This window comes from Siphateles boraxobius, unplaced genomic scaffold (genome assembly GCF_051911475.1).
Source record: "Siphateles boraxobius isolate OS27281-9 unplaced genomic scaffold, OSU_SipBor_1 20, whole genome shotgun sequence".
Taxonomy (NCBI): domain Eukaryota; kingdom Metazoa; phylum Chordata; class Actinopteri; order Cypriniformes; family Leuciscidae; genus Siphateles; species Siphateles boraxobius.
This window is the reverse complement of record NW_027508811.1, coordinates 11,835,162-11,861,020: the sequence shown is the minus strand read 5'-3', so window position 1 is coordinate 11,861,020 and position 25,859 is coordinate 11,835,162. Positions and strand designations below refer to the sequence as shown.

The 25,859-nt window shown below is 36.8% G+C and overlaps 4 protein-coding genes across 6 annotated transcripts in view; 1 reads left to right on the top strand and 3 right to left on the bottom strand.

Annotated features, from left to right (window-relative positions):
• The window catches only part of spock2 (SPARC (osteonectin), cwcv and kazal like domains proteoglycan 2), a 40,617-nt gene extending 32,043 nt beyond the window's left edge, over positions 1–8,574 (top strand). Inside the window, exons 8-10 of one of the 2 annotated variants that reach the window (XM_077236799.1) lie at positions 4,233–4,295; positions 5,833–5,970; positions 6,430–8,574. In XM_077236799.1, the coding sequence (XP_077092914.1) occupies positions 4,233–4,295; positions 5,833–5,970; positions 6,430–6,575 (347 nt within the window). In that variant the 3' untranslated portion in view covers positions 6,576–8,574. The remainder of the gene's footprint in view (positions 1–4,232; positions 4,296–5,832; positions 5,971–6,429) is intronic. The other variant, XM_077236800.1, reaches the window with a different exon arrangement.
• Positions 8,575–9,327: 753 nt separating this feature from the next.
• On the bottom strand, positions 9,328–13,505 carry tysnd1 (trypsin like peroxisomal matrix peptidase 1). The gene is made up of 4 exons (XM_077236798.1): positions 12,134–13,505; positions 11,082–11,212; positions 9,965–10,150; positions 9,328–9,685 (listed from the first exon to the last, which is right to left on the bottom strand). The coding sequence occupies exons 1-4, from the start codon at positions 13,189–13,191 to the stop codon at positions 9,483–9,485; spliced, it is 1,578 nt and encodes a 525-aa protein (XP_077092913.1). The 5' UTR covers positions 13,192–13,505; the 3' UTR covers positions 9,328–9,482.
• Positions 13,506–15,723: 2,218 nt separating this feature from the next.
• Positions 15,724–20,767, bottom strand: sar1ab (secretion associated, Ras related GTPase 1Ab). 2 transcript variants are annotated; one of them, XM_077236796.1, is made up of 7 exons: positions 20,410–20,767; positions 18,668–18,741; positions 18,457–18,576; positions 18,231–18,296; positions 17,928–18,031; positions 16,979–17,110; positions 15,724–16,856 (listed from the first exon to the last, which is right to left on the bottom strand). In XM_077236796.1, exons 1-7 carry the CDS (start codon positions 20,544–20,546, stop codon positions 16,740–16,742), a joined length of 750 nt encoding a protein of 249 aa, XP_077092911.1. In that variant the 5' UTR covers positions 20,547–20,767; the 3' UTR covers positions 15,724–16,739. The 2 variants fall into 2 exon arrangements, with proteins under 2 accessions (XP_077092911.1, XP_077092912.1); XM_077236797.1 differs by lacking the exon at positions 20,410–20,767 and adding an exon at positions 20,091–20,193.
• Positions 20,768–21,124: 357 nt separating this feature from the next.
• On the bottom strand, positions 21,125–25,652 carry ppa1b (inorganic pyrophosphatase 1b). The gene is made up of 11 exons (XM_077236794.1): positions 25,490–25,652; positions 24,005–24,069; positions 23,610–23,663; positions 23,208–23,327; positions 22,798–22,884; positions 22,542–22,668; positions 22,329–22,456; positions 22,155–22,240; positions 21,851–21,926; positions 21,693–21,732; positions 21,125–21,467 (listed from the first exon to the last, which is right to left on the bottom strand). Exons 1-11 carry the CDS (start codon positions 25,548–25,550, stop codon positions 21,436–21,438), a joined length of 876 nt encoding a protein of 291 aa, XP_077092909.1. The 5' UTR covers positions 25,551–25,652; the 3' UTR covers positions 21,125–21,435.
• Positions 25,653–25,859: the final 207 nt, after the last annotated feature.

Sequence of the window (25,859 nt, the reverse complement as noted above, 5' to 3'; positions counted from 1 at the left end):
GCACGCACTGGACTGGTGTTAAAGATAAAGAAAACACTAGTCATGGAGGCAGGGATTTGGGAAAATCCGTCTATCTGTTTGCAGAGAGTTTTGCAGACTCATGCCACTATCTCATTCAGTTTGCACTGGATTAAGTTTAATTGGTTTTCTAAATATAATCAAACATTAAAGGGGGAGGGGTGACCATATGTTTGGATTATTGAAATCCAAATCTTTCATTTCCTCTACAAACAGCCCTTTTGCATAGAAAAGGAGAGAGCTGGAGAGGGCGTAAATTGACCTTTAGTTGTTTGTGGCAGCCAGGGAGAGTGATTTGGAGTATTCATTTGATGAGATGCATAAGTCTGGAGGAATTGCTATTCAGTGTTTGTTGCTAGGGTGACTGACAGTCAGTGTGTGTGTGTGTGTGTGTGTGTATTAGCAGGGGAGATTGTAGGTCTGTTTGCATGCGCATGTGTTTATCTGCAACATGTTCTACATATTAATGAGACTCGTCAGAGTGTGTGTTTGGGTGTTCTTTTGTTTTCGGAATTCCTGTGTGTGTGTGTGTGTGTGTGTGTGTGTGTGTGTGTGTGTGTGTGTGTGTGTGTGTGTGTGTGTGTGTGTGTGTGTGTGTGTGTGTGTGTGTGTGTGTGTGTGTGTGTGTGTGTGTGTGTGTGTGTGTGTGTGTTTGCTTAAGTCATGGAGCATGGCAAGCTTTTTGACACAAACAGACATATGCTCCACAATGCATCTAACTGGAAGGGCAGAGAGCTGTGTCTTAGCAGTATCTTAACACACACACACACACACACACACACACACACACTAGACAAGCTGGCTCTTATTTGATGTGATTCTGCTCACGATATGTGGCTGGGCACTCTCATCTCTCCTGGGGAGGGCATAGTTGCTTTTGGCCTGTCATACTTTGTCTTCCCCTTGTATTTCCCCCGGTGGATAGGAAATGGCTATTGCAGAGGGAAAAACAACATCAGTGTTTGTTGTTGACAACCCGCTCAGCCTCCAACTCTCTGGGACTAAAATCAGATAGGCAGTCAGACGAAAACCCGGTGCATTTTTCAGACCGGCCTGGAACTTCACATACAGCTGTGAAACATGATAGCTCTGAAGCATTGGCAAATATTCAAATATGTAATGCACTGATTTATTTATTAAAGGAAACATTCTGTCATAGTTTAGTCGCCCTTGTGTCATTCCAGAACCTGTTTGACTTTTTTTCTTATATGGAACACAAAAGAAGATGTTTGACAGAATGTCTGAGCTGCTCTTTTCCATGCAATGGACGTGAATGGGGACTGGATCTGTCAGGCTCCAAAAATGGTAAAAAAGCACCATAAAAGTGATTCGTATAACTCAATCGCTACTTTCCAAGTCTTCTTTATTGAGACAATGCTCCATACAATGTAATAAAATTGTAATTTGTTGTTTTAAAAATGTTTGAACTGACATTTTTTAGAATGTCACTCACTTATTAAAAAACAAACAAAAACACGATTTGAGAGTCCACACATTCACTGTGTGATAAAGTCTATTAGAATAATAAAGATAGAATAATAGAATAATAAGAAAGTGCTGTCTCCAAGCAACACAGAGTGGTGTTTCATTACTGAAATAGTTTTTGAATGAATTGTTTAAGTGAATGAATAAATAAACCATTCATAAATACATCACTTGCTTGGTTTCTGCATGAATCAGCCTTTTCAAAGCTGAACAAAATGTTTGAATGAATGATTCAAACATTAAGACAAATTAAAGGATTTAAAAATATATATTATAAAATTTTAATAATTTCATATTCTAGTATTATATTTTTTTTAAACACTGTAGTGTTTATTCTATTTGGATTGGATTTAAAGGTATTGTAGGTAGAAATCCACAAAAATACTTTTTGTCAAAATTTGTTTAAACTGTCTTTATATATCAATGCATAATTAAAATGTAAGTACTCTGGAAAAGAAATTATAAAAATCGAGTGTCTGTAGTCCTCTTAGTACTACAATAAACACAGCTCATTATTCCATTAACTCCCACTCCCTCCCTACTCGGCTCCTTCCAAAGCCACGCCCCCAAAACAAATGAACGCGCGATCCCGGCCATTCGCTCAGCTGGAAGAGTCGGACGTGTTTACCAGCTTTACCAGATGTAGTGACATCATGTCAGAATCACAAGTAATAAAATAACTAACTTTATCAGTATGAATATAAACAATTAACATGGCTGTTAGTACTCACTATCCAGCTCGCATAACGATACTTGTAAAGTTTAAAATATTTTACTAGCTCGTAACGGAATCAAACTCAATATAAGGCAAAGCTATAAATAGCTTCATTGACACACGTTTGCCGTTACTATCAGTTACACTGTGATGAAGGTGAATTTGTAAGATTCATAACATAAGATTGTTTACAGATAAACTGAATTACATACACTCAAACACCTTCTCACAACTGCATTGCAGACCCAAGATAATATAACACACACACACACAACATATATTGTATAGCACATACAGATACAACATAAAGACATATGTAAACATATGTAGAGCATATAACAACAAACCAAACGTGAAAAAACGGAGTAGGTAGAGTTCACGGTGAAAATAGGAACACAGTTTAGGCAGAGGGTAAAGCTAGGTATAAAAATAGATCCCCTAAACTTTTTAACCTAAAGTTAGATTCGGCGAAATTAAATAAAACAGCTTTCGACTGCAGATAGGCCTATTGCTTATTTATCGTCTCAACCCTGGCTCACTAACAGTAACGTTATACTAGTCGACACCAAAGTTACACTGTCATAGCTAAGCCAGTACCGTTAGTTATGCTACGTAACGTTAGGTAGCTAATATTAGGTAGCTACGTGTGCTAGTGATACATGCTTCATGAAAAAATAAATGCCATCAAAATGAAAACAGCAAGATTACCTGTCCAGCAGAAATAAAGCCATCATGGAGTCACTTTTCAGCCCCTTGAGATCACTCAGTAGTGGCCGACGCTGGAAAGCCACGCCGACTCTCTTATGATTTCTTTATTTATCCAAAGACTTTTTGTTCATAGCCTTTTCAAATACTGTCTTCCTTTTTTTAACTCGTTTGACTTCGCTGCCTCTATATGCAGGTAACGTTACTGAGAATTGTGACTGTTCTTTCTCTGCCATAATTGTTTGTTATTACTAGCTTCCGTTCCTTTTCAAACGGGTGCGCGCATTTGGGCTCCTCCTGTAACAGCAGAGGTGGTATCCATGGTAGCGAGGGAGAGTGACAGTCGCCCCAGCCAATCATTTCTTTCGTCCCGAATGGAATTATGAGCTGTGTTTATTACAGTCCTGAGAGAACTACAGACACTCGATTTTTATAATTTATTTTCCAGAGTACTTACATTTTAATTATGCATTGATATATAAAGACAGTTTGAAAAAAATTGGAAAAAAGTATTTTTGGGGATTTCTACCTACAATACCTTTAATTGAAAATCAATTTAGTGGGGCAAATATCACCTCAAAATGTAAAAGCTAATTTTAATAAAAGTGTCTGCTGTGAACTAAACACCACACAGAAAATGAAAATCTTCTAGTCAGCTGTTCACGACAGGCCTAAAGCATTCAATGTAACAGCACAAAACACATTCAGCAAAATATATCTAATTATCAGCAAAATCCCAGAAAATATCAAGATACACTTTTTTTTGTCAAATCGCATATCCCTACTGGATAACTGTGGTCATCATTTACTTTCATTGAATGGAATACAGCAGCTTGGACGTTATGCCAAATAACTCCTGTTTTACTCAGAAGAATGTAATTGTAGTTTTGAATGACTTGAAGGTGAGTAAATGATGGCAGAATTTAGTTTTTTTAGGAAAATGTTTCTCCAATTTATTGTAAGAAGGTTGTACATTCACATTACATTGAAAATTACAATATAGAAATATTCTATAACGTGTTCACTTTGTTCAGAACACACTCAAAGCAAGTTCTATTACTCAAAAATTCAGATACTCTTTCTTTCATGAATTACATTGCCATAAAACTACAGATTAGAACTATGTATTGTGCCACTTCTAAAATGCGTGTGTGTTTGGGTGCGATTTGATTGTGCCTCTGCATTGAGAACAGCCCTGGTGTGATGCCTCCTCATTTGGGAGTTGGTGAGCGAGCTTGTGTGAAGCGTTTGTCTGGAGGAGATTAGCGCCGGCTCTTCCCTAAAGGCACTGATTGTTTTTCTTCCACAGAGCCTCAATGCCTGGCTGAGCTAGAGCGAATCCAAGTGCAAGAAGGAGCCAAGAAGAAACCGGGTAAGAATGAACGTTCCGTTGAGACTCTCTGTACTATCTTGGGAAGAACAAATTAAGGTGTGAAGGAAAGCAACAAAGGGAGAACCAGAGAAAGAGGTTATATAGAATATATACAACTGGAAGAAAAAAGAATGGAAGAGAGAAGTAAAAAGCGAGGTAGATGGGAAGCAGTGGTGACTCTAGAGGAGTTTCATTTAACAGATGACAAGCACGAGGCTGGGATTAGCCACTAATCAGGTGTGCGGATTAGAGCGGAGCTCATGGCTGTGGGCAGTGCTGCATGTTTGGCTGCAGAGCTTTCAGGACTCTCCAAGGACATGCTGCAGATGCTACAGCCAATCAGATGCAGACAAAATGCAAACGTCCCCTGATGCCTGAGAACAAACAGTTATGTATAGTATGACCAAAGAGTTTTGACATTATTCTGAAAAATGTACACGTTTAACTCATTCAACATCATTATTAAATAACAAAATGGACTTTTTGAGTCAAAAACAAGACTATAATCAGTATGTATGCATCAACATACATACAAAACTTTTTTTTTCATAAATTGAAAACACAATTGCATATAAAGATGGCAGTCATATAATTTACTTAATAGGTTGGATGAATTAAAAAATCATTTTGGAATCATTGGTGAATCATGTTCTTCCTTTTTAAATTGCATATTTTGAGAGAACTATACATGTGTCCATTGTGATGCAAGACACTGGTAAATATTCCAGAGGTTCATGGCACAACTTTCGTCAGCCTTGTATAATTTATGTTGTCATAAATATAAAACACAATGACATAAAAAGAGGACAGTCATGCAGAATTATGGGTGGGTGTCAAAGGAAAAGCTCAACCTCTACTTTAACCCTCTATGCATTGATTATTACATCACAAAGAAAAATACAATTAATGTTTTTAACTAAAACACAAAAATAAATAACTCAAATACTAAAAAAGAAATACAATAATCTATATATACATCCTGAAGTACATGGTCATGACTTTCTACAGCCAAATTTAATTTATGTTCTCATAAATAAATAACACAAAGACATAAAAGAGGACAGTCAAGTTGAATTATGGGTAAGGGTCAATCAAATCCCCCGTGGTGGTTAGGATGTAGCGTCACACCCAGAATGGTTAAAACTGGCTTTTACAGATTTATCCCCTAGTACACACAGTGCATCCAAGGGTTAAATCCTGGATTTGATTGCTAAATAGATCATGATTATCATGTGGACATATAGTTGTTTATTACTCCATGCAGCTGTTTTTTATCGTGCATCATGATTCGAGACACTGCAGACAGAAGCACAGCCCTCAACCCTCGTCAAGGTTACATTTTATGCATTACAATGAGCAGTGTCACTTGAGTCTGTCACATGATTTACAGCAATATGCAAACTAGTTTGCAATGTCACTCGTGATGCAATGCTTATTTTATACTCAATTCATGTAGGATATGAAAATGAATGTTAAACACGACCGTTGCTTCTCAATTTGCGTGTCTGTGTGTTTCTCTCCCTTTTCATCATTTCAGATGCATACATTCCCAGCTGTGACGAGGACGGCTTTTACAGGAGACTGCAGTGTGACAAGAGCAGAGGGGAGTGCTGGTGTGTGGACCAGCATGGAGGAGAGTTAATGGGCTCCAGAATCCATGGCAACCCCGACTGTGGTGAGCACGAGCACAACACACACACACACACACACACACACACACACACACACACACACACACACACACACACACACAGAGGACAATGCTCCTTCTGTAGCTACAGGGCTTTGGACTTAGAGCCACCAAAATCATCAGTCACCCATCTGACAGGAGACCAAGTGCTACATTCATTAGGCCAGGGTCATTTCCATTCCAAAAGAGCAGTTGTCTCGCCGAAATAAAGGTCCGTAAGATTAATTACTATACTGGCTGCGACAGACCTGCAGGTGATAAGAACAAATCCCCTGACTGGACATAAAATAGCGATTAAAAAGCCCAACGTCAAAGTCACACCTCCTGTTTGTTTATTGTCCTCGTGCCAAGCCTGTATTGTTTAGCCTTTGTCGTGCATAAATTGCTCAGTTTGCCTCGCAATATGATATAGGCAGTTTATTATATAACATTTTCATTTTCCAGACGAGGTGGCCACGTACTCTGGCGATTTTGGCAGCGGGCTCGGATGGGAAGATGAAGAGGAAAAGGAGGCTGAGGAGAACGGCGAGGAGGCCGAGGAGGAGGAAGGGGAGGTGGGGGAGGTTGATGACGGCGGATACATTTGGTAGAACGAAACGCGATTCTCGCCTTGTTCGACGTAGCTTTCTGTGGCCCATTTCTACAGAGGCAGCTCTATCTTCTGACATTAAATGGTGGACACTGGAGGGTCGGTCATCTTTATACTGCACTCCAAACAGCTTTGACTTGGGGAGGGAGGGGGAGGGGTGTCTTGGTTAGTGTTAGCTGTAGTGAGATTACGGTATTGGGAACGAGTTTTCAATTATTGGGCTTATGAATACTTGTGAAACATCATATTTTTGTTGTAAGTGCAAGAGTTTTTTCCTGAATCAGTCTCTAGCATCTGCAAACACGAGCTCAGAATTAGGCGCTTGATATGTGTGATGTGATGCGTTCTTATGCAAGTCTAATAAATACATACTTTCATCACTATACGTTCGGAAATGATACCTGTTAAGTCTAAAGCGTTTAAGGTACGACTTTATAAAGTATGTATATATAGATAAACAGGCTTCAGGGTCTAACCTGCTTCATTAAATCTTCTGTCGACCATCAACAACTGCTTTCCTTGAACACTGAGATTGCTGCTAATGTTTTTGCTGTTAGAGTTTATGTAAATTGTTTCAGATATGTCCTCCAACTGGTTTAGAGCATATAAACACAGATTACTATAAAGACAAAGAGACGAAAACACCAAAAAACTCAGTTAGCTTAGCTCAAAAAGCTAAGACTGTTACTCTCTCCTGGCTCAAACAGTCTCTGTATTATTTTTATGCTACCTTGAAGTAGATAAATAGTCGTAAATGTCTTTTAAAATAAAGTAGCATTCGTCAATGTATTTGAAGAGCTATTTCTCTACACTCACAAACTAAAACCGATTTTAGGCTACTTGCCAGAAATACACAATGGACTTCTACAAGACGATCCTTGTCCTGAAGGCACTTTTTTTCTCCTTGTCTTTTGTGTCATAATCCACCGAAACCAGAGATGGCAAAGCATTATATTTTCATATAAATTACATCTCAATGCAGTAGCTTTATCCCTCACCCCGACGTCAAATCATTGTTTTCTTTAAAATGGACAGTAATAAATCCTGAGATATGTGCGTTCTGGTTTCATATGTCTGTCATAATAGAATTTGCTTTTACTCCACTAGGTCAGGCTGTAATACAGTACTTCTGATGCAACACGGCTATTATAACAAGGCAGTGTATGGATGAGCAGGAGAGGCAGGAATTAATTTTCAAAAATGCAATCTGACATATTCTCTCTCATACACCCAAAGGGACCAATCTGTCTTTGCAGATGTCTTCTAATCAGATCTTCCCGTCATTTGCAGTGAAAGATGTGTTGGCTGTAATGTTCCTAGGTGTAAATCTGGTGCTGCAGGGATTTATAATCAAGGTCTGAATCTTATAATATACGACTAAAGTTAAAATACATGACTCTGGCAGTATAAAATATCTAAAGCATCAGTTTTTAGGGTGAAAATGCTGTGGAATCAAAGCAGCTAGCTAGAATTGCAAAATGTGTATGAATTACAGGCTTGATCTGGTATGATAATTCACCCAGATGTGATCTCTGAGCTCCACATAGCCACAGAAAATGCATTTGATATGGTAACATCCCCGACGTAAACACATTCATCAGTGTACCGCGGCGTCTACAGAAGAATATAAATCCTCCGAATGTCATTGAGATGAATCTGGGTGATATTTAAATTACTTGTGGATTATCATAGCATAGGCAATACCACCTTGCTGGTGTGATGGGGTGGAAAGACGGCCAACTCATTAAAAGTCAATAGTGAATGTCCTGATGTCTTACTCAGCAGTGTACAGGAGTCTGCTAACAGTGATGTTATACCACTTGGGCTAATGTATGAATGTATTGTACTGTACATGCCATTATTATTGTAAATACTTGGATTTTACTGATTGGAAAACATATTTACGCTGAGTTGCAGTATATTTGCATTTAGTTGCATGTTTCTTTGTCCAAGTGTGTCATCTTTTTTGCCTGAATATGATTAAAGGCACTGGGCCCGAAGAGCTGTTTCTTTGTTCTCCTAATTACTCCCAAGACTCGGCAACATGCTAATTTTCATGTGATACTGGAGACATGAGAAAACAAATCTTTTCAACCCACTTTTAAACATTTTTTGACTAGTGCAATTTATAATAACTATACCAAAAATACCCAACAACGGTTGGTTCCTAGGACACCAGGGGTTTCAAAAAAGGAATATCAACTTTAATAGAAGGCATGATGTAAACATGTCTTACAAATATTAATTTGTCATCAAGAGAATCAAACTGCCTAATGACTCCTAATAACTCCTAATCTCTATTACAATAAATCATTTTTACAATAATTCATTTTTTGACACACATTTTATACAGTAATATGATCCAGTGCAGCATCCTGCTTAAATCAACCTAAAATGATTAGAAAGCCCTGGTTTCTAACTATTTTACTGGGGAAAAAATGTGCATTAATTCTATAATAATTATTTTTGAATTATTAACTAATATAACTCATTGTTATTACTGATGTAGTGCAGTAGCCTTCCCTTCTAACCCTAACCCTTCTTGGTATCAACCTAAAATGGTTGAAAACCAGTACTCGTTTTATTTTTGACGGTATTTTTTCCACTTATATTGATCAGTCATTAAGTTCACTTGCAAGTATTTAAAAAAAATGATTAAAAAATAAATCTAAGGGGTGCAGGAATTTTTGTGTAATCTTAAAGAAATCGATCATTTTATAAATTGTTTCATATTCAAAGATCAAAAAAGAACCTGAGAAATACACCCTTTTAATGTGTCAATCAATACACAGGTTTGTCATATGATCACTTTAAAAATTTTCCGATTTTCAGCAACTTTACAAAACACAAAAGGTTCATTTAACTTGTGATTCTCAAGCATCTTGTACATTTGCAAAAATGTGACTGATCAAAGCTTGCTTTGACTGCTTTGTAGTCTCCATATCTTTCTGACATCATCCTCCGCACTGTCCAAGACCTTAAAAACAGCAGCATCTCCAGTTTGATCAAAACGTCTCAGCAGAGGTTCCAGAACGGTCACTGGGATGCTGAAGTTCAGGTGGGGATACGTCACTTTCGCTGTGAAGTCTCTTGTGTTGCTGGACACGATACCTAATATTTAGAGGTGCACGATAAAATAAAACAAATTAGATTGAATCCGCCTGTGAAAGCTTGATTTAGTCAGACAGTGTCAAGGTCAGCAGATGAAGAGATGGAATGCTCTGACTTTAGGGTGAAAAAAAAGCTTAATTGGTCCTATGCTGCCCCCTTCTGGTTAGGGAAGGATCTCCACTGAAGACTGGATTTGTTCTGAACAACAACTGGTTGATGTACTGACATTTTCCATGAATTCCTAACCATTTAAAATTATATGTATGATATTAGTATTACCTAACAATTCCCCAGTGGCAGAACGAACCACAGCGCCACCACTGGCTCCAGACTGCACTGCGCATGTCGTCTGCAGCATCACAGGCTGGGACTGATGGGTGATGACTCTGGATAAGATCCCTGAGGTCAACGAGGGGCCACAGCGGCTCCCTAAAGCTCCATAACCCACGACAACTACATCCTCACCTAAATAAACACAGAACATGAAAATGTCAGGTGCTGCACTGGGATAAAGTATGCAAATGTAAACAATGTTTTTGTTGTAGTAGCTGTTATAAGATATAACAAATGTATATTAATAATCCTATAAACTTAATTGTATTATTATATTTATAATACATTTAAATGTATTTTACTTATGAGGACAACCAATTTATCAGGCATTTTAGTTCACCATGCATTAAATCATAATTATAACATAAAAGGCGTAATTTGTCACAATTTTGACTGTTTACGTAAGATAGCACTTTACAATAAGGTTTTATTAGTTAATGTATTAACTAACATGGACTAACAATGAACAAAACATTTGTTACAGTATTTATTAATCTTTGTTAATGTTAGTTAATAAAAATATATTCGTTCATTTGTTTGATCATGTTGGTTGACAGTGCATTAACTAAAGTTAACATACACAACTTTTTTTAAATTAACATTTTTTTAGATTAATACATGCTGTAGAGTATTGCTCATTCTTAATTCATATTAACTAAAGTAGTTAACTAATGGAACCTTATTGTTAAGTGTTACCATTGTTATTATGCCATACTTTTATACTTTTTATGTCAAGTTCAATGTTTTATCTCTTGTATTCCATATGTATGTCACTTATGGCTTAGTATGTCATATGATTATCAAAGCATGATTTTTTTTCTTGTGTGGTGGAAATTGGAAATTGGCATGTATTTAAAATATACATGTAGTATCAAATATCACATTCATACAAAACCCTGTGTATTTGATTATGAAGTTATTACCAACAGTATATAAACCAATACACGCTGGAGGAACACATCTTTTTTCTTACATTGGTGTCATTCACAAAAAACAAAGACAAATAAACAAAACAATTCTGGCTAAATATGATTTTCAATAAAACAGGCATGCACAGCATTACCTGGGTGAAAGTATGTGGTAAACTGCGGTTTTACTGAGTCAGCGAGGGATTCCTGAAGCTCCACTAGAGCGATATCATAGGGAGATGATGGTGGTGATGAATACAGCACCTTTCCACTTACTGCATGAAATCTGAGGTGGAACGTCAATCACTTGGTGATTACAAATATAACAATACCAATAACATGTATCTTATTTAACAAAAATCAACAAACAAAATGACACTTAAAGGGATAGTTCACCCAAAAATGAAAATTTTTCAGTAATTACTCACCCTCATGTTGTTCCAAACCTGTAAGACCTTCGTTCATCTTCGAAACACAAATTAAGATATTTTTGATTAAATCTGAGAGCTGTATCACTCCTCCATAGGCTTCTTAAGGGATTGAAACTTGCCAGCCCCGAAAAGTTATTACAGACATTGTTAAAATAGTCCATGTGACTACAGTGGCTCAATCTTAAGTTTATCAAGCGACGAGAATACTTTTTGTGTGCAAAAAAACCTAAAATAACGACTTCATTTCAACTATTCATTTCCTTCTCTGTGGGCCTCGAGTCAGTTGACCTAGTTTAACAGCATAGTGCTTGTGTTGTACGTCACACACATCACACACATGACCAGCGTCAGCCAATAGTGAGCCTACAGGTGACGTACAACACAGAAGCACTACGCTATTACACTACGTTAACTGACTCAAGGCCCACAGAGAAGGAAATGAATAGTTAAAATAAAGTCGTTATTTTTGTTGTACAAAAAGTATTCTCGTCGCTTGATAAACTTAAGATTGAGCCACTGTAGTCACTTGGACTATTTTAACGATGTCTTTAATAACTTTTCAGGGCTGGCAAGTTTCAATCCCTTAGAAGCCTATGGAGGAGTGATCCAGCTCTCAGATTTAATCAAAAATATCTTAATTCGTGTTCCGAAGATGAACGAAGGTCTTACAGGGTTGGAACAACATGAGGGTGAGTAATTACTGACAGAATTTTCATTTTTGGGTAAACTATTCCTTTAAGGCCTCATAACAATGAATATGCATGAAAGGCCATTACCTTCCTCCAAAGTTGACTCTGACTGTAAGAACAGACTTTTCATTCACCACATGTCTGCAGGTCAGAACCAGATTCTGGTTTAACAGAACACCAGAACCCCACAGCAGGCCAGTCTCAATCAGTGCCACTCCAGGGTAAAATTCAGAACCTGACCGCCGGGTTGCAGCCTGAATAGGTTGAATAGAGCCCGTTATTAACTGTGATGACTTTTCTATAAGCGACTCCTGCATGGCACCAGCCTGTATGATGTTTTTCAGAATGATGTGAACAGAGCACACAAGTGTCAGTCCAATCCATTCATCAGATTTCCAGCACAGTGGTGAAACGATCAAACCCATGAGGTAAGATCTGCCTCCTTTGCTAACAAACACGCCGCCTCCTTCGGTGCCAGGCAAGCAGCGGGCATCGGTCAGGATCAGTGCATTCTCCTCTCCTGACAGATTACTAACTATACCTTTACTAATTGAGTTCATAAAGAGGTCTGGACAGAGACCACCAAATGGAGACCCACATGCGATAACATGACATCCCTTTTTAAGAGTGCCACTCTTCACCCATGGGATAATTTCTTTACAGGTGCATGTGGACGAACTGGGCACTTTTAGGAGTGCAAACCATGTTAAAAATCTGGAGTCTTCAAGGACTTCTTTATCTAAACTACCACTATAAAAGCCCCAATTTTCAGCCCCCTTGAAGATTTTGTTAAATGCATCTTGAAACTCCACGCAATTGATCATCATTAACAATTGGGCTTCCTGGCGGCTCGTGTTGCGTCTCTCCATTGCACACGATTGGTTGGCGCAAAAGTGAATGTAATCTACATACATTTTTGTCTCTTTAGTGAAACTTTCAGAATGCAATATTTTCGTGTCTTTCTTCGTGGATTGTCTATCAGTTATAAAGCGTGAAAACATCATGCCACTACAGACTACAATTCCAGACTGGTAATTTAGAAATACTCCACTACAGCTCATTGCTTCATTCAGAGATCCAGATGTGAGGTCGAGGGGCGTCTCGGATACTGTGACAACACAACATGCCTCTTCCACAGTCTTCATTTTCAAAAGCTAGATATTTAAAACAGTATTCAACTGCCACAATGTAAAGGTCAGAGTTTTCTGCTAGTAGAAGATGGGTTTTTGCATCTTACAATGAGTTCAAGATACAAATGACAACCACGGTGCTGGCAGTTAAATTACAAAAAAAAACATTCTAACAAACACAGTTTGCAACAAAAGTAACTGGTTAGTGTTGCAGCGTTAAAGTCTAGGGGGTTAATGTAATAATGGTTATATTAGCTTATCGCCGACATGATATTGTTGCATGAGCTCTCCATCTGCAGCGCTTCCTGGTATGGTTCATTGGCGTGATCACATGGTCAATAGCGTGCCCTCCTATTGGTTTATCCACGTCCGACTCTTTCAAACAATTCGTTTCATAGAACCGGTTCAGTGGTTCTTTTACGTCGTCGTGTACGAAAGAGTCTAGCGTAAATCCTTTCGTGAATGAATCGTTCAGTAATGTATGAATCGACCTGTGAACCGGTTTAACAGATTCACTGAAAATATTTGTTTATTATCATAATTATATTATCATGCATCAAACACTAAACAGAAAAGACAGGACAGATAGAACCTCTAGCCTACAGGAATAAAATTACATCAAATCTTCATGTAAAAAAATATAACATTATAAACATATATAGAGGAAAATATTATGCATAAGTGGAATTACCAAAACAATTATGATAATATTTCAAGAATCTGTCACTTTTCTTGATTTTAATCAAACTAAGAGATTTAAGAAATGCGTTGATTTCAATTAAGAAATGTGAAAAAGTAGGCTTCGAGTTTCGAATTTTTGCTTATGAATAAAAAATATTCCAAACAAAACAAACAAAAAATGAAAAATGTAATTCATTGGAGTACCTGTGTAACGGACTATATTTTAACTTAAAGGATTTGGAAGAATTAAGGTGCTTATATAAACTAAAAACTCCAAAAGTTTTGAGTTTTTTTCAAGAACTGTCAACATCCATATATTTTGCCACAGTGTCATTAACAGGATATGTTTTTTTGTAACATCTTAAAATGAACTTCTTTAGTCTATTTGGGAATGCAATTGAGGCAACAGTCAGGCTTCTTTCCAGTCTTTAAGCTCAATAGAGATGCCCAGTAATTTTTTTTAAATGTACTGATTCCATCTAAGATCAAAACAGGTTCTTTTGTGTCACTCTTACTAAAACTCAGATACCATTTTCAGAGGTGGACAGTAACAAAGTACATTTACTTGAGTACTGTACTAAAGTACACTTTTTGAGTATCTGTACTTTACTTGAGTATTATTTTCTCTGGAAACTTTTTACTTTAACTTCACTACATTTGAAAGACAATTATCGTACTTTTTCTCCACTACAATTCTGTCAAGGTCCTTGAGTAGAAAGTAGTAATGTCAGTTAGGGGATTATTCTTTTTTCATTCAAAATGTGATTGAATTTTTGCAGGTGACAAACAGCCTATCAGTAATCACTCTTGTAAGGTCATGTGCTGTGAAGTTCAGCATTCCCATCATTTTCTTCGAACACTAATCAACACACTGGTGGCAAAATGGACGAAGACAGATCCTCGGCGCAGTGTGTGCATCCATGGCAAGGTCTTTCTGTTTTGCTGTTTGTTAAAGCAGTATTGCTGTTGGGCAGTTATACAGCTATGGTTGTGTTGCTGGGTTTTTAAGCCAGGTTGGATTTTTATAGACCACTTGATTTAAATGTGCATGAATCCATACACATAGATGTGTACTTCTTTTGTAGGGGTGGTAGGAGTGTTAAATAAATAAAAAAGAAGATGATTGTGGCTGTGTTTTTTGTCGATTCAGTTGTTTAATTTTCTATAGACCTTATGCACCAGAGAAACGAGGGCGCCGCCATCTTTGGAATATTGTCTTTGAACTTCCGTTTTTGCGGCCGCTCTGTATATTTCTATGGCATCGCTGTCCAGGAGTAATTAGCTGGTGAAGTTGATTTACTTATTGTAGAGTTAACGAAAGTTATCATGTGCATTGTAATGTTTATCATAAGCATTGTAAAGCATATGTCTTAACAAATGGACCTTGTAATTTTTTTAAACGAGCCGTTCATTCATAACTATGCAAGATCGCTGTGAAAATACAGACCGGAAGTCAAAAGACAACGAGCTCAGCGCTGAAAAGGGGCGTGGCTACATAAGGTATAGACCTTTGGTTTTATAACTTTCTAAAAGCTCTTAATTCCACAGATACTACTAACTGGTAGGTGTATTCACTAGGTTGCCTCAGAGGCATAAGGTACTGTAAGTATCACATACAACAATGCATAAATATGTTGACATAGTTGTTGAGTTTACATTATGGATAATGTTCGTGTGCATTCTGTGGCTCACTTATCCCACGCAACAAAGGTATAGATTTAGTATTGCTAAATTGCTTTTTTGATTTGAATCGACTAGGATGTCACAAATGTTTTATTCTTTAAAATGTTTATTCAAATTGCTTTCTACGATTTATACGTATCTATACGTTGTTGTTTTTTTTTGGAAAAGAGCAAAGTACACATGGAAAATTCAAAATATTTTATTTGTGTTGCCTACTTCACTACATAAATGCTACAAGGTGATACAAGTGGCATGCACATAATTAGCCATTTCAAAAGATAAGCAGCATCGAAAATCCCAATCCTTTCACATAAGCCTATTTACAAATAGGGGTAAATGTGACCTAGTAATATGACAGATTTTTCTATTGCTCAGGCAATATGAACTAAAAAAGCCTTTGTACTCTCATGCCATAACTGCAAATAAATCACAGCTGACAGTCAAAAAGTACTCATTGCACAATTATTCAGGTAGTTTAGTGTTGAAACAGGCTAATGTAGAAACATCACTGAAAATGAAGAGTAATACATCAGCACGTATCAAAATACTATACAAATCAAACCTTTATATAAATATGTCATTGTAAATCTCTGCCAAATTTGATAAGAAAGCATGTTTTCATTGGCAGTCCACACCTTCAGAAGTATTTCCTTTGAACAGGTGGGAAATACAGCACTGGGAAAAGCCACCAGCAATTAAGGCACTGAGGTAATGTAACATGAAAACAAAAACACTGATTCTGTATCATCTAATGAACGTGACATCAGAAATTCACAGCACAAGTAATAATCACCTGATTAAAAGTGATTCAAATGTATAAAGGTATGTTTAACTTTTTGGCAGGGTATAAAACTGATACCCGTGTAAAAAACGTGTTTTGTTACAGGATACCACTCCTTAAAATAACCCAGCTCAGTCAATTGTTTAAGGATGCTGTATTTCTACCACTTTAAGAAAAATAAACAGCATAAATGATGTCTTTAAGAAATAAAAGTGTAAGTAATTGCTACTGTAGCTTATTATTAAATGCATATCTCAGATACTGATCTGACCTATCACCACACTAGATTACATAGGCTCAGATAATATTTATATATACTGTGCATAACACCTCTGGTTACTTAGTTTCATTACAAGATAAATACTCAATTAATAAATAAGGATACATGAGTTATGAATTAATAACCACATTAAATATGTTAATCTATATACTGAGATAGCCATCGAAATCCTTCACCATATCCTTGTCTCTTCAACACACTGCACATAAAGACTTCCATTGGCCTCAGGTTGAGTTCTTTCAGTGATGCATTCCCCTGTGTGGACACATAGACAAAATAATACCTTGTATTGCTTCAGAAAACGTTAAACATTTGATTTAATATTACATACCAAACTGTGCAACACATGTTTTAAATATATTCCCTCATTGACCTACCTTTCCAGTGGTGTGTCCATAAAGACCAAACATTCCTCTCAGCGCATCCTCACTAATTGCTTCTGGCCGGTCAATTTTATTCCCCAAAATAAGGATTGGCACATTGGAGATGGTTTCATCGGTTAAGAGGGCCTATGATATAAAGAGCAATCATTGTTATTCAATTATATTGCTGTTTTGATTGGTTGAATAGGGAAGAAATTTAAATAAGTAAATTGTAGTCAGTGCTGTGACATTCCTTTTGATGTGTTCAAGGTTAAATTTTCATATGTAACAATGGCCCTGTTTACACCTGGTATTAAGATGCGTTTTGGTCGTTTTGGATAAGTGGATGGCGCTAAATCAAGGTGTAAACGGGGTCTAAAACGTTTTGAGCTTGTCATTAGACCGGTTTGTTTTCATAGTGCAAACGCTCATGTGGTCGAATCTGCCTACTGACATAATGCGTAAACATTATGGGAAGTGCAGTAGCCAGACAGACGGGATTTAAACTTTGTCGGCTGAAGACCCCAATTTGGTTTGAAAAACGTACCAAGCAGAATGTTCTCTCGCCATCCCTGATTTCTAACACTCACTCACGGCATTCGGCACGGTCTTGTGGCTGTCAGAGCAGAAACGAAAGCTGCTGCTTTCCGTATGTTTTTCCATCATATCCTTTCGCATTCATATGTAAACTGCATGCTCTTATTTCATCCATTAGATCGAAAGATCTGAAAAAAGCCATACATTTACCCGCTCATACAGTAGACCCTTCCCTTAAAGAAATCAGGACAGAAGTGGCAGAAAGTAAACAGAAGAGAGGGATTAAAACACCAGGTGTAAACAGGAATGTGCCTCCCTCGTCGATCCGGTCGACCAAAACACACCCTAAATGTAAACAGGGCCTATCTTGTCTTAATATAACCCTTGATTATATATATATGTATAAAAAAAGGAAAAGTAGACTTACATCTAACTCAATTTTGGCTTCTAGTAGTCGTTCATGGTCAGCACAGTCAACAAGATACACTATCCCATTAATTGCTGGAAGATAATTCTTCCAAACTCTTCTAGCTGAGAATTAAGAATAGACAAGATCCATTTGCATTATGTCCGGTTGTTCTAAAATTTCAACAACAATAACAACAAAAATATTCTATTTTGTTTTATAAATCTACTTTTGTTTAATTATAGCATACATGTTTAACTCTTAAATTTAAACTCTTATATTATACACTAATATTAATAATGTATTATTAAATTCTATATTTACCTTGAGCATGACCACCCAGGTCAAATGTTGTGAAAGTCATCCCAGCAATAGACAGTTCCTCAGATGCTATAGCAGATAGGACAAAATACAGTAATTGTGCACAATGTTTGCTCCAACAAATGTAGAATTCAGCTTGTAAGAATAAGAAATCCTGTTTTTTTCACTTTCCTTTCTAAATGTATACACCTCATATTAAAACAGTAAAATATGTGACTTTACTACTTACTAGGGTGAAGTGTTGGAACATGCTGCCCAAGTCGATCATCTTTAAGCATGTGCAATAATGTTGTTTTTCCTGCATTGTCTAATCCAAGAAAAACTAATTTCCCAGACTTTTTATAGAGTCCTAAAAGCAAATATGAGAATGAAAACACACAAAAAACAGTTACATGATGATTTGTGCTCATCTGTATGTCAATATCTGCCTACTACTGTACCTAATAATTGTAACACACTGTTGAATCCTCTGTACAGCCAATCAAATATGAAAGACATTTTTGTTGCCTGCTCCCTGAAATGAAATAGCAACAGAATGAGAGATTTGTTCCAATGTCACGTTAGCCTACTGCAAGATACAAGACTTTTCATAGGGCTCTGCTAACTCCAAAATAAGCTCTTTACCTAAATCTACTGTAAGCATGTGAAAAACAACCGGCATTACGTTACTAAAATGGCCCAAGTTGATATTTTGGCTTCAAGAGAACATTTAAAGGGTTAGTTCACCCAAAAATGAAAATTATGTCATTAATGACTCACCCTCATGTCGTTCCAAGCCCGTAAGACCTCCGTTCATCTTCGGAACACAGTTAAAGATATTTTAGATTCAGTCCGAGAGTTTTCTGTCCCTCCATTGAAAATCTATGTACGGTATACTGTCCTTGTCCAGAAAGGCAATAAAGACATCATCAAAGTAGTCCACGTGACCTCAGGGGGTTAGTTCGAATTTTTTGAAGCATCGAAAATACATTTTGTTCCAAAAATAACAAAAACGATGACTTTATTCTGCATTGTATTCTCTTCCGGGTCTGTTGTCAATCCGCGTTCACGAGGCCAGTGACGCTGCTGACGTAAGACGCTGCTGATGTGTTATTTGGTGCGTCCGTGTATTCGGGTTCAAATACATGTCTGGTTAAAAAAAATGCAAGTCTTCCCCTGTGTCGAAATCCTTAGACATGTTTGCAAAGATTGTTTTGTTTACAGCGTGCGTCTCCCTCAGACTGTAAACGAAGCTCGGGCGCACCGGATAAGTCAGCTCGTCTTACGTCAGCGGACTAATGAACGCGGATTGACAACAGAACCGGAATAGAATACAATGCTGAATAAAGTCGTCGTTTCTGTTATTTTTTGAACAAAATGTATTTTCGATGCTTCAAAAAATTCTAACTAACCCACTGAGGTCACATGGACTACTTTGATGATGTCTTTATTGCCTTTCTGGACAAGGACAGTATACCGTACATAGATTTTCAATGGAGGGACAAAAAGCTCTCGGACTGAATCTAAAATATCTTAAACTGTGTTCCGAAGATGAACGGAGGTCTTACGGGCTTGGAACGACATGAGGGTGAGTCATTAATGACATAATTTTCATTTTTGGGTGAACTAACCCTTTAAGAAAAGAGACACAAACCCCCTCGTAGCTAACAACCAATATCTCGCACGCAACATAAGCAAGAAACTATTTCTAGTTGTGAGACCTTGTCACTTGACGCCATGGATATAGCACACAGGCATAGCTGTCACTCAAGTGACAGACTAGAGCAACTAGAGCTCAACTCCAAGAGCATTTTTATACAATCAAAGTGTTGGTAATTAAGTTGAATACATATGCAAACAAATATTATTGTTCGCGAACTGTACCTTAACTGTAACCGCAGTATACACAGCCCAAATGTTTAGCGCGCGTTTTCTAGAAAAGCGCCGTCAATACAGTGGAGGCGCATTAAAACACACCGAAAACAACAGCCAGAAACGTTGATGCTGGTTAAATAAGCAAAACAGAGCATTGTGAAGGTAAACATGCTCAGGATGACGTTATAAATAAAACCTTAAAAACTGACTTTTGGTGTTGAAATGTGTCTATTAAACATTCAGTCACAAATATTTTAACAATTGCGTCTTTTGTAAATGACACAGAAGACAGTGCGTTCCAATAGGGAAATATTCGTGTCAGTAGTACCTGAAAGGCTCCGCTTGTAGACCAGTCAGTCCGGTCTGTGTTCTTCTGCTAAACACCAGCCTGAATTTGACGTTTAACCGGAACTGCGTAGCTGCATAGGGTGGTCTCAGATCGATTGTAGGTTGACGCGTTGTCATCTGCAAATGTTGACTGACCTGCGGCTGTGGGGCCTGACAGCTAAGGCTTACATTTAAAAGTTTGGGGTAGGTAAGAGTTTTTCAATGTTTTAAAAAAGGTCCTATGCTCATTTATCAAAAGTAAAGTAAAAACAGTAATATTGTGAAATATGATTACATTCTAAAAGAACTGAAACTTAAGAATGAGTGGCATATCCAGCCACCATTGACTTTCACTGTATGGAAAAAAGAATTGTGCAATGAAAGTGAATGATGACTGTGGCTGTCAGTCCCTAATATTTTGACTAACATCTGTTGTTGCACAGAACGAAGAGTCATATGGATTTGGAACAACATGAGTGAGTTGATAGAAGTTTCATTTTTGGGTGAACAATCCCTTTTAAAAGTGAGGCGTTTTAGATGTAGCAGCTCTAAAGGACCAGCATTTTTTTATTTATTTTTTGACCATACTCGCATTATGGATCCTTATCAGCTCACTCTTATTCGTGACAATTATATTTAAATATTGCAATTATTATTGTTAAAATGTAATTTATGTAAAGGCAATCGAATAGGTACAGAACAAAGAAGCAGCAGTGTCATATGAGAAAAGGTTTATTAAGCATTTGTTCAACAGCATACAGTACCTGAGTTTGACCAGACTGTTAAGTATATTTAGACTGTTTAGTATCTCTAACTTTAGTATTTGTTATACAGAATTTCTAACCATTATCAAGATTAACATAATTTAGCAAGCCCTGGTTAGCTCCTCTAACTGTTAATTTGAGATTCAGTCTCCAGATAAGGTGTTAAGTGCCCATGTTTTCATTCAATATCCATCATTCTAAACCGAAACTGACATACAAATTCTAAACATGATCAGACTGGTCCATTAACCGTGTTCTGTTCTTTAGTTCTTCGCATAGTAGAACCACTTGTCAACTGAAAAAAGAAAACGAAACAATTTATATATGATGGCACATCTAAAAAGAAAAACTGTTATTCATTTGTATACTCAAATTGAAATGGATACACAACAGTAAAAAAAAAAAATATATATATATATATATATATATATATATATATATAAAATATAGAACAAAAATGAAAGATTTTAAGAGATCTGGTTCGTCACTGAGAAGAAAAAAAAGAAACAAAAATTCAAACCTGAGCTTGGAACTGGACTGGCATCTCCACATGGGCATGACTGATAATAGAAAGAAAAATTCGTTTGACAAGGCACCACTATAAAATACATCTGTATATACAATTTATTAAATAGAGAATAAAGTCCTGTGAATTCAAATAAAAAAAATATTTCATACTCCATTAACAACTGCTTTGGCTTCATCTGCCGAACAGCAGAATGGACTGTCTCCCTCTGAGACACACGTGTTCTTGCTGCACAGTGAAAGAAAAAAAGCAATGCCTTGAGGTGAATAGAATACAAAGCACAGAAAATTATCTTTATTTTTATATTACATTTATTTATGTCAGTTGTAAACCATGTCTACACCTTAATAAGTTATCTATCTTGATTGTGAATGAAAGCGCAAACAGTCAGAGCTGAAATAAAATACTATGCAAATGAGCAAACAAATGCAGACTGCTAAAGAAAGATTCCCTCACCAGTTTAGTTCTCCAGCATTGGTTTGTTGTGAGATAAGTGCCTTCCAGAAGCCATGGGTGGTTTTGATTGTCTCAATGGCAAAGTCCTGGAATAAATGTAGCATATTTTTAGTGCTGTCTTATGACCAATCACAAATGAAAGCTTGTGTACAGCACTTTTTCTGAGCAACATACCTTGTCTTTGAACTCTCCGTTGAATGCAAACTTGTTTTCAGGTTTCCCATCAGGTACCTTGTACCTCCTGAACCAGTCAACTGTGGCCTCAAGGTAACCTGGCTTGAGTCTCCTCACATCACTAATGCCTATATTTCACATCAGATGAATGAAAACAATCACATATCTGCCTCTCTCTTCTGAGTCAACAGGAAAGCAACAAGTGTTATTTACTGTTCAAGTCCTTTGCTTCAGGGTCATCAACGTTGATTGCAATGACTTTCCAGTCAGTTTCACCTTCATCAATCATTGCTAAGACACCCAGGACTTTCACTTTGATAACATCTCCACGATTGCACACCTGCAAAGATCAAGAATTGTGGAGTTTGTTCATCTAATCCAACTTTAACTGCACAACGACAACTTGCTTCATTATAAATATGTCTTAATTTCATTCAATACTTCAAATGACAAATACCAATATCAATACCTTGCTACCAATTTCACAGACATCGATCGGGTCATTGTCCCCACAACACCCTGTGTCATTGTCTTTGTGCCTGGGGTCTTCCCAAGTCTGTCAAAAAAATATTTAAAGAAAGTTGTTGTAAAATCTACCATTCAAAACAATTCATCATGGTTTCCACAAATGTATCATGGTTCCCACAAAAAATAATAAGCAACAACTGTTTTTAACATTGATAATAATAAGAAATGTTTCTTGACCAAATCAGTATATTAGAATGATTTCGGAAGGATCATGTGACGCTGAAGACAGGAGTAATTATGCTGAAAATTCAGTTTACCATCACAGGGATAAATTACATTTTAAAATATTAAAATTAAAAGGTCTGTTTTATTCTATTAAATGTATGATCAGTGCTGATTTAAAAGGCTTACTTGAGGGATTGCTCCATAATTCCAAATATACCCTTTGTGTGGGAAAACATTGGCCACATAGCGCAAATTGCCCTTCTTCACATCTTGCTTTATGGGATTCAGAGGGTCTTTTGTAGCAATCTGAAAAGTAAAGCATAATGTTGACTTACAGAATATTCATGCAGACACCAACAGGTTGATGATTTTGTCTGAATATAATACACCACAAATGTAGGTTAAACGTGTTTTCTTTTCAACACTACTTAGTCCTTGTAAATGTATTGTATCCATTAATGATTTAGGTGTGTAAATATATGGCCTTACAAAATATGTTGCAAAGCCTGTTGCAAAGTCCTCTATTCTATTGTTTTATTGTGTTATATTGCAAGTGGTGTAGTTTTGTACTGTTACTATTGCTCATACCTCCATTTTTGCATTTGTCCATCTTGGTACTTCAACAACCACGTGGAAAATGTTCTACAGAATAAATAAAAAGGATTTATTAAGAAAAAAGAAGCAAGTAAGTAAAAAATCATATTAACAGTCATATTTCTAAAAAGAATACAAAACAATGTAAATCCATGAGAATGATTAATCATAAAGTTTGACACACATAAGATATCAGAACAGTCCAAAGTATTGAACGATTTAAAATGACACTGTTGGTGTGTCATTTACAGGGTAAAGATCATTCCTCTCACAGACTAAGTCCCTTCACCCGATAAAGAGCTGATATACACTGTACTGTGCTGGATTGTGAAATGACCATACACTGCCAAAGGGCTCCAACAAGAGAGGCGGGTATCAACACTGTGTACCTGAGCTTCATCGGCACACATGGGTATGTCATGGAATGGTGAAATATACTTTCCATCTGAGTTCTCTGTTAAAAAAAGAAAGTTATATATGTTACATAATATTTATATGCAAATAAATATTTCAGTGCTTCAATTTACTTGTACATCTGGTCACTTAAAACCTTGCTGAGCAAGAGTTTTCCATATTAAGGCACAAAGAAAAATAATAATATTTCCTAGGTCTTATTCGACACAATGTCCATCATGAATAACATGTAATGAGTTGAAATCTTTAAAGCCTTCACTCTTAAAGAGAAAGTTTACCCTTTCCCAAATCTGCATTGTTTACTTAAGTAGAATGTCCAAACTGCTCTTTTCCACCACAGCTGTTAAGCAAGAATTTCATGGCAAGATTTATAGTAATTAATTATAAACAGGTAGTAGACTCAATAGACACAGAAATAGACTCATTTTAAACAGAATATAAGCACTGTAATGCAGTACCTTTTGGGTACTGTAACCATTAAAAATGAATATGTCTGCGTGATAATTTAGGAAAATATTTCTACAAAAGTGTATACCAGACTTTCATAAATATGTTCTGGTTAAGCCCAGGCATTCAAACTTTATTAAATTGGTTTGTTTTATGCATTTTTAAGCAAGACAAGTCGGAACATCAAAGAACTGAAAACATAGAATTGATCAAACCATATTCATGTTAATTGTATGAAAGCAAGAAGCTTAGATATTCTGAACTGGGTGTTCTACAGAAGAAGGAAAGTCATATGGGGTTGACTCTGAAACTTAAATTAGTAAGTTCAATGTATAAATGACGATGATAAAGGTTTTCCCCAGTGTGCATATAATCTGCCAATCATGTTGCTTGTCAAGAAAGAGGCGATGATGTCATGCTGCTTGGATGTGAACTGTCTAATAATGCACAGGTGGTAACTAAAATAAACAAAGCACGCCCAATTTTGAGGAGACTCATTCACTATATCTGGTTAATATACTTAAAATTGTATTTATCTGAGGTAATTTTAAACAGAGCAGACAAAATAAGAGGACCAAAAATTCTATTCTGTGATAGATCTGCAATGAGCAACCCTGTATTTGCCCGTCCTTCATTCACACATTTTAAATGGAAGTAAGTTAAAAAAAAGTTGGCGATGTTGCTCTGTTTGGTAATAATACTAGATGATGATTGTAGTCCATTTGGTACTTTCAGTTTTTACTATGTAACCGGTACAACAGGTTTAGTTAATTTGAACTAAAAAGAACTTTAAACAAACCCACAAATAATTAGTCATTAAAATAAAGTTTTTGGGCTAAATATCAATTAAATATCGTAAATTCATCAAATTTACTGTCAAGTTTAGGTCATAAATGACGCGAGGAAAAGCGACACGTGGGACTTGCGGCCCAACCCCTTTCATCTTAATTCAATGAACCTCCCAGGCCGTACAAACTCATCATCAATCCCTCAAGAACAGAATTCATACTTACTAAAATAGAGCCTATAGCTCAAAGTGTTAGGGTTTCCTCTTTCTTCAACGGAGAAACTCATATTGTGCGCTGCTGTGTATTGATTCCGGTAGGCTGTGGTTAAAGGACAGCAGCTCAAGCTTAGGGAAACCGCGCGTGCGCACTTGCGCAGAGGCTGATTTGCGCATAAGAGCGTCTTTGTACATCTGATGTGTGAATTGGTAATGATGGTCAGTGCTAAAAAAAACAAAAAAACTTGTAAATATATAACACGCAGTAACGTCTAATGTGTTCAAAGACAGTTTTGTATATTTGCACCTAAAGCAGACTAAGCTGTTTTGTTGCTCTGGTTCACAGCCTGGTCAAGTTGATGTTAACCTGGTTTAGCTGG